At 42.4% G+C, this 12,349-nt stretch overlaps 1 protein-coding gene across 1 annotated transcript in view; it reads left to right on the forward strand.

The window, feature by feature from the left end:
• Positions 1-1,070: 1,070 nt before the first annotated feature.
• Positions 1,071-12,349, forward strand: part of igfbp-2a (IGF binding protein 2) — a gene marked incomplete at its 3' end in the record, with an annotated part of 203,887 nt that continues 192,608 nt past the window's right edge. The window contains 1 exon segment of the mRNA NM_001123625.1: positions 1,071-1,434. Coding sequence (NP_001117097.1) covers positions 1,071-1,434 — 364 coding nt within the window.

Raw genomic sequence — 12,349 nt, forward strand, 5'->3', positions numbered from 1 at the left:
CCCCTTCAGAAGGGCCCTTTCTCCTCGCGTCCGCCCTCAAGGCGAGCCGGGATGCCGACCATAAATAGGTGAAATACCATGAAATCAGAGGGCACCCACAAAACAAAATAATCCACATTTATATCTGTGACTCCCTGCCTGGCTGGAGAGTATGGTTACAGTATATATGCAATGTTTATTTCTATGCCCTTAAATAAACAGCAATTAGTCTCCAGGGCAACCACCGCACTCACTGGACGGGTTAATGGGAGCCTGTTTGGTATGTAAGCACGACACCTCAGCGCCTGGCCCCAGCTGATCAATAGGCAACATACACAGCGCCCACCAGGTAGGGAATGGCATGCAGCCTCTGGGCAGGGCTTTCATTAAGTGGCAATGGACATGGAAGGAACGCATTTTGTTTATGTTTGTTTATTTATTTATTTTCTGGGAGAGGGTGCATGCTGATAAAAATAAACATGCTACAGTATGTAATATTGCCTCTCTCAGTCTCAGGCCCAGCCAAGGGAATGCTGCCTCGTTTTCCTCCATTGAGTTGCATGATACTACCACATAGAACATTCTCTTCTTACTATCTAGAACTTACATTTCTTAGTTTCCATTGTTCAGAATAATTTTAAATAGAAGGTTTATAGGGCATCACTTCAGTGTAGCCTATGTGTGTTTGGGTTTGTCTGACAGTTCTTTCTGCTTGTTGTAATAAATCCACAAATCTATCTATATACAGGCCTCATCAACATCAACAGTTGGCCAGAGACACCTGGCTGAGTACCATAATGTAAGTTGACTACAAAATAACAAGTTATTTGGACTGGTCTTAGGTATACTTGTGCATGAACACTTAAGAGGCTATATAATATTTTCGTCATAGCACAAAATTGCCTGTTAGGGTTTGCCTGCTGCTCTTCCATACGCACCACTGGTCTGACGAGCTGTCAGTTAATCCTGCCGTTGGTAGGACCCTGCAGAACTCAACCCAGCCGCTGGCTTCACCTGTTCGCATGCACAGTTATTTTACCTGGAGTTGCGTTCCAGCGCCTCACTAAATGACAAGAAGTTCCATGCCGAGAATGATATCGTATTCAGGCTGCAGCTTGCTGCTGCTGTCGGTGGCTTTCGTGGGCGCTTCTTTCGCGGAGATGGTCTTCCGTTGCCCGAGTTGCACCGCCGAACGTCAGGCTGCGTGCCCGAAGCTCACCGAGACCTGTGCAGAGATAGTGCGCGAACCGGGCTGCGGTTGTTGCCCGGTGTGCGCCCGGCAAGAGGGCGAGTTATGCGGCGTGTACACCCCGAGATGCTCCAGTGGGCTCCGGTGTTACCCGAAGCCGGACTCCGATCTGCCTCTCGAGCAGCTGGTCCAGGGGCTGGGGCTGTGCGGACACAAAGTGGTCACCGAGCCCACGGGGAGCCAGGAGCACCGGGAGCAATTTAGCGGTCAGTTTCAACAAGCTTGATACATTTACAATGTTATAATGGAACAGAGAGGAAGTTCGGGAAGTATGATCATTAGTAGGCGTTAATGAATAATTGCACTATCATTGGGATGTCTTACAGCCCTTACCATGGACCATATTGTGATTGATTTAATTCGCAGCAGTCTAAGCTAATGATTTTGGCGTCCATTTGCTCATAGAAACATTTAAACTGTAATTAACCCGCTCTAAAACGCCTATTTATTTGACATTTTGTTATTACACAGTTATAACACTTTTATAACACAATTTTATCAAGGTACTTTTGCCTATAATATGTACCGAATTGAGCTGCAAATGATATAAGCCCATATTTGGCTTTATGTCCTAATCACAAATGAAAGAAACGTTTGCAGGTAGTATCATCCATCAGTCTCCAGCAACAACCAGAACTGCACTGGACTAGTTTGACTTATTGACCTCCATGTGTTGACTTATTGGGCCCTTGCTGCAATCCAATAGACCCCCTTACCAAACAATATTATTCCTGTATAACACATCTTACACTGTATAAGCAAGCCTATACTGTAAGACATACTGTATGCTTGATTATACCCTGAAATGACATTCCCAGCTTGTGTTTTACACAGAAATCCCAAAACATTCCTATTTAATTGGATAACATGAGAGAGGAGAGAGAAATAAATAATGCCGCATTGATTGGCAAATTGGACTTTGTACTTTGACCACAACAACTGTCAACTAGTCATGGAGTGTTTGTTGAAGCTTGTTCAGTATGGTGTGATTTCTACTAAACCGAATGTCAATGATCCCATCTGCCAAATGTAACATTTGATTAGATTACAAAAGAGAACCTGTGATTCCTGAAAAGTTCAAATGGATTAGGGCCAGGTCACCACAGACAGTAGCACTAGAAATGCACGTGGAGTAACCTACACATGCACATGTAGCCAGAGATAAGTTGGGTCTTAGGAGGTAGTGGTGTTCTAATACTATTTCTATGGTGGAACTCTTCCTGAAATAGCTACTTGCAGTCTGCTTTGCTACAGCCAGATTCCACAGTCCTAGCCTACAGTACAGTGAATTTGCCATGATGCCATCCTATATTTCTCTGCTCAAACTGTTTATCTTCTACTCTGACTGTTTCTATGTATTCACAGCCTGGCATATAAGGGATGGGTTACACCTGGGTTACACAGTACTATCATGTACACCTGGGTTACACAGTACTATTATGTACACCTGAGTTACACAGTACTATCATGTACACCTGGGTTACACAGTACTATAATGTACACCTGGGTTACACAGTACTATAATGTACACCTGGGTTACACAGTACTATAATGTACACCTGGGTTACACAGTGCTATTATGTACTCCTGGGTTACACAGTAATTTTATGTTCACCTGGGTTACACAGTACTATTATGTACACCTGAGTTATACAGTACTATAATGTACACCTGGGTTACACAGTGATATTATGTACTCCTGGGTTACACAGTAATTTTATGTTCACCTAGGTTATACAGTACTATAATGTACACCTGGGTTACACAGTAATTTTATGTTCACCTAGGTTATTCAGTACTATTATGTACACCTGGGTTACACAGTGCTATTATGTAACCCTGGGTTACACAGTAATTTTATGTTCACCTGGGTTATACAGTACTATAATGTACACCTGGGTTACAGAGTACTATTATGTACACATGAGTTACACTTTACTATAATGTACACCTTGGTTACACAGTACTATTATGTTCACCTGGGTTACACAGTACTATAATGTACACCTGGGTTACACAGTACTATAATGTATACCTGGGTTATACATTTCTATAATGTACTTCATACAGAATTCACAGTATGTTACCTGTAAAAAAAAAATGAGGCAATGTTTATATGACTCCCTTTCAAACAGTCCCTTATTAACCACTTTCTTGCAGGTTTAAGCATCCCAGTATATGGAGTGATATAAACTTCTGGACAAAATCTGGTGTGTCCACGAGATTATGCAAAAAGCAGCCCAGGTTACACACGTTTCCTACACGTTTTCATTGTCTAAATAGGCCGACGTGCGAAACCACAATCTATGACACTCAGGCCATGGTAGCCTAGCTACATCACATTTCCTGCTTGTTGAAACGGAGTAAACCTTGGGATAATTAATAGCAGTAACACTTCACTTTAATTAAGGGCTTGTTTAATAAAGGGCTTGTTTAATAAAGGGCTTGTTTAATAAAGGGCTTGTGTAATAAAGGGCTTGTTTAATAAAGAGTTTGTGAGGAGTTTATTGGATCAGTTTATAAGTCAAACTAAAACGCATTGGTTAACAGTCACATCCGCTCATGTATCAAAATAATCATCACTTAACTTACCTGTCTTTCTCATCTGGCAGAACACACGTAATACACACAAATGCAATGAGTTGTCGCATAAAGCTTCCTTCTTACTGTTAATATGTGAACACACGTTATAACCAAGGAAAACGTGTTCTGCATTCTCCAAGATTGGATCACTGGGAAATGCAGAGCACCCTATATGCATTCCTTCATGCTACTCATCTCATGCTATACAGGCCTTAATGCATGACTGGCATGTAGCCTTTCATCCATGGAAGACTTGATATGGTGGTGCACCCCGTGTCTCCTCCTTACCTGAACCCTGTGGTGGATGGGCATCTATATTAGCCCACCAGACTACGCCTAGACTGTAACCCCTCAATGTCAATATCACGTGGTACAACTATAGTCGGTCTACTGTGATGCGTCAGAGAATGATGTAAACAGAGACGTTGGGGCGAGATTGATTCCACAACAGGCAGACGGGGAGTATATCATATTATTACGTAAAGACATGTCATAGTCAATAATACATCACGCTAATACAAAAACATACTATTAAAAAAATGTATTTAAGAGAAGGGTAGCGTCCCAAATGGTTCCCTATAATGGGCCCTTGTCAAAAGTAGTGCACTCCTTTGCAAAAGAGACCCTGCTAAAATAAAGGTTAACTAAATAGGGTGCTATTTGAGACACACCAAGGTTCATCACTCATCCTCCCATCAGGATCACATCGTTGGGCTGCCACTTATCCAACAGAGAGAGGGTTACCCCACCCCCAACCCAACAAAAGACCAACAAAAAAAACTCTCAAAGCTTTACAAGGAAAATCCTGACCATCTGGCTGCAACTGGGCGGTGAAATAACACGGCTCCCTAACGAGGGGTATTCATCTGTACCTGCATGGGTCCACTGCCGGGGTGCCCAGCCCTCTAGACGGTGCCCGCAGGCCCGAAATAGCCCCTGATAATCCCTCCTGCTTCTCTAAAACACAGGCATCACTGCCATCCACCCCTGGGGCTGCAACTTCACCCGAAGCCATGCTTAGATTCTCGGTGTGCCTCAGACACGTTCCAGAATAAACCTGCTCCCTTTCTCTTTCTCTCTCTCACTCTGCTTTTCTCTCCCTCTCCCTTTCATTCTTTCTCTCTCCCGCTTGCTTTCTTTCTTTCTCCCGCTTGCTCTCTCTCTCTCTCTCTCTCTCTCTCTCTCTCTCTCTCTCTCTCTCTCTCTCTCTCTCTCTCTCTCTCTCTCTCTCTCTCTCTCTCTCTCTCTCTCTCTCTCTCTCTCTCTCTCTCTCTCTCCTCTCTCTCTCTCTCTCTCTCTCTCTCTCTCTCTCTCTCTCTTCAGTGCTTGTAGAAAACACAAGCTATGTCTGAAATGTTACTGAGCTGAGTGGGGTTGGAAGGGGACCTGTGAAAGGGCTTTGCAGGGGATAGGGCTGGCTTTGCCATGTTTGATGTTTCTTCACCGAAGATAATGGAGTTGAAGGAGAGTTAAATGCTGGGTATGTGTGTACAGAAGGAGGCCAATGCATTTGGCTGCTACAATCACCCAAGATCTGTTGTTCATGGCCAGCCCGATGGCTGCAGGCAGAGCTACTGTCTTAGGAATTGATCCCCGTATGATGGTGGTTTGTGTATCAAGGCCAGTTGACTTGTTACATTGGTGCCATGACTTGGATCACATGTCTGGTGTAGGGTTGCAAAATTCATTTTCATCTTTCAATAAATTCACTGGTTTTCTAGAAATCCTGGTTGGAGGATTCTGGATATCCTGATTATTCCCCCCTGACTCTGGGGGAGCCTCAAACCGGGATTTCGGGCAAACCAGAGAATTTATTGAAAGTCCTGGAAATGCAACCTGAATCTGGTGTCCTATCGTCTCTGTTAATAAAGGAGATGTGGATATGTTCACTCTTCAAAGTTAATCTGGTCTTTTCAGACCTCAAAATTGGTCTAATGTCAAGGTCACGTCTACAGGCCTCAATCCCAAAGGAATGGGAAAGATGGGCACGATCTCTCTCCCTTCTCTCTCTATTCTCTGTATGTGTGTGCCGTAATTGTCCGCGCTGCCCTGCAGGTTCGATGGGCTCTGGCTTGCCTCCGTCTCCCTGTCTCTCTGTGTGTGTGTCCCAAATGGCAAAATACTCCCTTTTCCTTATATAGTGCACTACTTTAGACCAGAGTCATATAGGGATATAGTGTTGTTTGGGACGCATCCAGAGTCCCAGGTTTAGCCTGCAGTCAGTCAGTTCAGGGGTGGATAGATGCCTGGCTGGGTGCAGCCAGTGTCTACGTGTCAAGACCTGCCCAGCCCCAGCTAGCTTCACGCTGTGGAGGAGCCTCTCAGGCCAGATAGCCTGGCTGTGAGGTAAACACACTTGCTCTGTGCTGACTGTGTGATTCTAGGAGGAGAGTCCTAGCAGGCCTTGTAAAGGATAATGGGAAGCAGTTATGGAGCTGGCTCTTTTTAACTACAGCTCCCCAAAGTGCTTTACTGTACAGTCGTGGCCATAAGTTTTGAGAATGACACAAATATTAATTTTCACAAAGTTTGCTGCTTCAGTGTCTTTAGATATTTTGTCAGATGTTACTATGCAATACTGAAGTATAATTACAAGCATTTCATAAGCGTCAAAGGCTTTTATTGACAATTACATGAAGTTGATGCAAAGAGTCAATATTTGCAGTGTTGACCCTTCTTTTTCAAGACCTCTGTATCCTCCCTGGCATGCTGTCAATTAACTTCTGGGCCACATCCTGACTGATGGCAGCCCATTCTTGCATAATCAATGCTTGGAGATTGTCAGAATTTGTGGGTTTTTGTTTGTCCACCCACCTCTTGAGGATTGACCACAAGTTCTCAATGGGATTAAGGTCTGGGGAGTTTCCTGGCCATGGACCCAAAATATCGATGTTTTTTCCCCTAGCCACTTAGTTATCACTTTTGCCTTATGGCAAGGTGCTCCATCATGCTGGAAAAGGCATTGTTCATCACCAAACTTTTCCTGGATGGTTGGGAGAAGTTGCTCTCGGAGGATGTGTTGGTACCATTCTTTATTCATGGCTGTGTTCTTAGGCAAAATTGTGAGGGAGCCCACTCCCTTGGCTGAGAAGCAACCCCACACATGAATGGTCTCAGGATGCTTTACTGTTGGCATGACACAGGACTGATGGTAGCGCTCGCCTTGTCTTCTCCGGACCAGCTTTTTTCTGGATGCCCCAAACAATCAGAAAGGGGATTCATCAGAGAAAATGACTTTACCCCAGTCCTCAGCAGTCCAATCCCTGTACCTTTTGCAGAATATCAGTCTGTCCCTGATGTTTTTCCTGGAGAGAAGTGGCTTCTTTGCTGCCCTTCTTGACACCAGGCCATCCTCCAAAAGTCTTCGCCTCACTGTACGTGCAGATGCACTCACACCTGCCTGCTGACATTCCTGAGCAAACTCTGTACTGGTGGTGTCCCGATCCCGCAGCTGAATCAACTTTAGGAGACGGTCCTGGCGCTTGCTGGACTTTCTTGGGCGCCCTGAAGCCTTCTTCACAACAATTGAACCGCTCTCCTTGAAGTTCTTGATGATCCAATAAATGGTTAATTTAGGTGCAATCTTACTGGCAGCAATTTCCTTGTCTGTGAAGCCCTTTTTCTGCAAAGCAATGATGACGGCACGTGTTTCCTTGCAGGTAACCATGGTTGACAGAGGAAGAACAATGATTCCAAGCACCACCCTCCGTTTGAAGCTTCCAGTCTGTTATTCAAACTCAATCAGCATGACAGAGTGATCTCCAGCCTTGTCCTCGTCAACACACACCTGTGTTAACGAGAGAATCACTGACATGATGTCAGCTGGTCCTTTTGTGGCAGGGCTGAAATGCAGTGGAAATGTTTTTGGGGGATTCAGTTCATTTGCATGGCAAAGAGGGACTTTGCAATTAATTGCAATTCATCTGATCACTCTTCATAACATTCTGGAGTATATGCAAATTACCATCATACAAACTGAGGCAGCAGACTTTGTGAAAATTAATATTTGTGTCATTCTCAAAACTTTTGGCCACGACTGTACAGTCAATTGTGAAGGTGATACATTATATATACACATAAACACAGGGAAATACAGTATCATTATCACTATGCTGGCCCTAGAGTGAGGTAATATTCATTTATTACACAATAAGTCAAATTGAGATTAAAGGGGATAGTTAAAGGGATCATTTGAACCATGAAAGGGTATTGGTTTGACCTATCCAGTCTCCCCTTCTCCATCCATGGCCCATCTGCTCAGTTGACTAGAGTCTAGACTGTCAGACATGAACCTTCTCTCCTTTGTGCTGTTCTGGGAATTTGACAAGCATCAGCTATTAAAAAAGCAAGGAAGCCACTCGTCCCTTTTGTCTGCTGTATTAATTCAAGCAGTGGACCGGACAACAAAGTAAAAACAATGGAGCTGCAGCTCTGTTGACGTTGCAAAGCCCAGGCCCACCTCTGTGGATCGGTGGAACAGAGTGTACTGCAGGAACGGGGCCCCCTTAGAGTGGGGTCCTGACCCTGCCCGTGTGTGTGTGTGTGTGTGTGTGTGTGTGTGTGTGTGTGTGTGTGTGTGTGTGTGTGTGTGTGTGTGTGTGTGTGTGTGTGTGTGTGTGTGTGTGTGTGTGTGTGTGGTTTTTAATAGACTCAGACCTTCTCAGGTTTCCTCCGTGAGGCTGGAATCAGTATATTACAGTTGGAGACAGTTGGGATTATCTAATAGATGAAAACAAAATAATGTGTGTGTGTGTGTGTGTGTGTGTGTGTGTGTGTGTGTGTGTGGTGTGTGTGTGTGTGTGTGTGTGTGTGTGTGTGTGTGTGTGTGTGTGTATTTATGGATGTATAAGTGTGTGTGTGTGTGTTTTTGTGCATGTCTCACACCTGATTCCAGTTGACTTCTGCCCTCTGTTCTGCAAAGGACTCTGAGAGCACAAAGAGTTTCATGCAGGGAGCTGAAGTTAGATCTGATAGTTTCATGAGGAGAGCTGAAGTTAGATCTGATAGTTTCATGAGGAGAGCTGAAGTTAGATCTGATAGTTTCATGAGGAGAGCTGAAGTTAGATCTGATAGTTTCACAAGTAGAGCTGAAGTTAAAGGTTTAGATCTGATAGTTTCATGAGGAGAGCTGAAGTTAGATCTGATAGTTTCATGAGGAGAGCTGAAGTTAGATCTGATAGTTTCATGAGGAGAGCTGAAGTTAGATCTGATAGTTTCATAAGGAGAGCTGAAGTTAGATCTGATAGTTTCATGAGGAGAGCTGAAGTAAGATCTGATAGTTTCATAAGGAGAGCTGAAGTTAGATCTGATAGTTTCACGAGGAGAGCTGAAGTTAGATCTGATAGTTTCATGAGGAGAGCTGAAGTTAGATCTGATAGTTTCATGAGGAGAGCTGAAGTTAGATCTGATAGTTTCATGAGGAGAGCTGAAGTTAGATCTGATAGTTTCATGAGGAGAGCTGAAGTTAAAGGTTTAGATCTGATAGTTTCATGAGGAGAGCTGAAGTTAGATCTGATAGTTTCACAAGTAGAGCTGAAGTTAAAGGTTTAGATCTGATAGTTTCATGAGGAGAGCTGAAGTTAAAGGTTTAGATCTGATAGTTTCATGAGGAGAGCTGAAGTTAGATCTGATAGTTTCACGAGGAGAGCTGAAGTTAGATCTGATAGTTTCATGAGGAGAGCTGAAGTTAAAGGTTTAGATCTGATAGTTTCATGAGGAGAGCTGAAGTTAAAGGTTTAGATCTGATAGTTTCATGAGGAGAGCTGAAGTTAGATCTGATAGTTTCATGAGGAGAGCTGAAGTTAGATCTGATAGTTTCATAAGGAGAGTTGAAGTTAGATCTGATAGTTTCATGAGGAGAGCTGAAGTTAGATCTGATAGTTTCATGAGGAGAGCTGAAGTGGAAGGTTTAGATCTGATAGTTTCATGAGGAGAGCTGAAGTTAGATCTGATAGTTTCATGAGGAGAGCTGAAGTTAGATCTGATAGTTTCATGAGGAGAGCTGAAGTTAGATCTGATAGTTTCATAAGGAGAGTTGAAGTTAGATCTGATAGTTTCATGAGGAGAGCTGAAGTTAGATCTGATAGTTTCATGAGGAGAGCTGAAGTTAAAGGTTTAGATCTGATAGTTTCATGAGGAGAGCTGAAGTGAAAGGTTTAGATCTGATAGTTTCATGAGGAGAGCTGAAGTTAAAGGTTTAGATCTGATAGTTTCATGAGGAGAGCTGAAGTTAAAGGTTTAGATCTGATAGTTTCACGAGTGGAGATGAAGTTAGATCTGATAGTTTCGCGAGTAGAGCTGAAGTTAGATCTGATAGTTTCATGAGGAGAGCTGAAGTTAGATCTGATAGTTTCATGAGGAGAGCTGAAGTTAAATGTTTAGATCTGATAGTTTCATGAGGAGAGCTGAAGTTAGATCTCATAGTTTCATAAGGAGAGTTGAAGTTAGATCTGATAGTTTCATGAGGTGAGCTGAAGTTAGATCTGATAGTTTCATGAGGAGAGCTGAAGTTAAAGGTTTAGATCTGATAGTTTCATGAGGAGAGCTGAAGTTAAATCTGATAGTTTCATGAGGAGAGCTGAAGTTAAAGGTTTAGATCTGATAGTTTCATGAGGAGAGCTGAAGTTAGATCTGATAGTTTCATGAGGAGAGCTGAAGTTAGATCTGATAGTTTCATGAGGAGAGCTGAAGTTAGATCTGATAGTTTCATAAGGAGAGTTGAAGTTAGATCTGATAGTTTCATGAGGAGAGCTGAAGTTAGATCTGATAGTTTCATGAGGAGAGCTGAAGTGAAAGGTTTAGATCTGATAGTTTCATGAGGAGAGCTGAAGTTAAAGGTTTAGATCTGATAGTTTCATGAGTAGAGCTGAAGTTAAAGGTTTAGATCTGATAGTTTCACGAGTGGAGATGAAGTTAAAGGTTTAGATCTGATAGTTTCACGAGTGGAGATGAAGTTAGATCTGATAGTTTCGCGAGTAGAGCTGAAGTTAGATCTGATAGTTTCATGAGGAGAGCTGAAGTTAGATCTGATAGTTTCATGAGGAGAGCTGAAGTTAAATGTTTAGATCTGATAGTTTCATGAGGAGAGCTGAAGTTAGATCTCATAGTTTCATAAGGAGAGTTGAAGTTAGATCTGATAGTTTCATGAGGTGAGCTGAAGTTAGATCTGATAGTTTCATGAGGAGAGCTGAAGTTAAAGGTTTAGATCTGATAGTTTCATGAGGAGAGCTGAAGTTAAATCTGATAGTTTCATGAGGAGAGCTGAAGTTAAAGGTTTAGATCTGATAGTTTCATGAGGAGAGCTGAAGTTAGATCTGATAGTTTCATGAGGAGAGCTGAAGTTAGATCTGATAGTTTCATGAGGAGAGCTGAAGTTAGATCTGATAGTTTCATAAGGAGAGTTGAAGTTAGATCTGATAGTTTCATGAGGAGAGCTGAAGTTAGATCTGATAGTTTCATGAGGAGAGCTGAAGTGAAAGGTTTAGATCTGATAGTTTCATGAGGAGAGCTGAAGTTAAAGGTTTAGATCTGATAGTTTCATGAGTAGAGCTGAAGTTAAAGGTTTAGATCTGATAGTTTCATGAGGAGAGCTGAAGTTAAAGGTTTAGATCTGATAGTTTCATGAGGAGAGCTGAAGTTAGATCTGATAGTTTCATGAGGAGAGCTGAAGTTAGATCTGATTGTTTCATGAGGGGAGCTGAAGTTAAAGGTTTAGATCTGATAGTTTCATGAGCTGAGCTGAAGTTAGATCTGATAGTTTCATGAGGAGAGCTGAAGTTAGATCTGATAGTTTCACAAGTAGAGCTGAAGTTAAAGGATTAGATCTGATAGTTTCATGAGGAGAGCTGAAGTTAAAGGTTTAGATCTGATAGTTTCATGAGGAGAGCTGAAGTTAAAGGTTTAGATCTGATAGTTTCATGAGTAGAGCTGAAGTTAAAGGTTTAGATCTGATAGTTTCACGAGGAGAGCTGAAGTTAGATCTGATAGTTTCATGAGGAGAGCTGAAGTTAAAGGTTTAGATCTGATAGTTTCATGAGGAGAGCTGAAGTTAAAGGTTTAGATCTGATAGTTTCATGAGGAGAGCTGAAGTTAGATCTGATAGTTTCATGAGGAGAGCTGAAGTTAGATCTGATAGTTTCATAAGGAGAGTTGAAGTTAGATCTGATAGTTTCATGAGGAGAGCTGAAGTTAGATCTGATAGTTTCATGAGGAGAGCTGAAGTTAAAGGTTTAGATCTGATAGTTTCATGAGGAGAGCTGAAGTGGAAGGTTTAGATCTGATAGTTTCATGAGGAGAGCTGAAGTTAGATCTGATAGTTTCATGAGGAGAGCTGAAGTTAGATCTGATAGTTTCATGAGGAGAGCTGAAGTTAGATCTGATAGTTTCATAAGGAGAGTTGAAGTTAGATCTGATAGTTTCATGAGGAGAGCTGAAGTTAGATCTGATAGTTTCATGAGGAGAGCTGAAGTTAAAGGTTTAGATCTGATAGTTTCATGAGGAGAGCTGAATTGAAAGGTTTAGATCTGATAGTTTCATGAG

This window comes from Salmo salar, chromosome 17 (assembly GCF_965601325.2).
Source record: "Salmo salar chromosome 17, fSalSal1, whole genome shotgun sequence".
NCBI classification, from domain to species: Eukaryota; Metazoa; Chordata; class Actinopteri; order Salmoniformes; family Salmonidae; genus Salmo; species Salmo salar.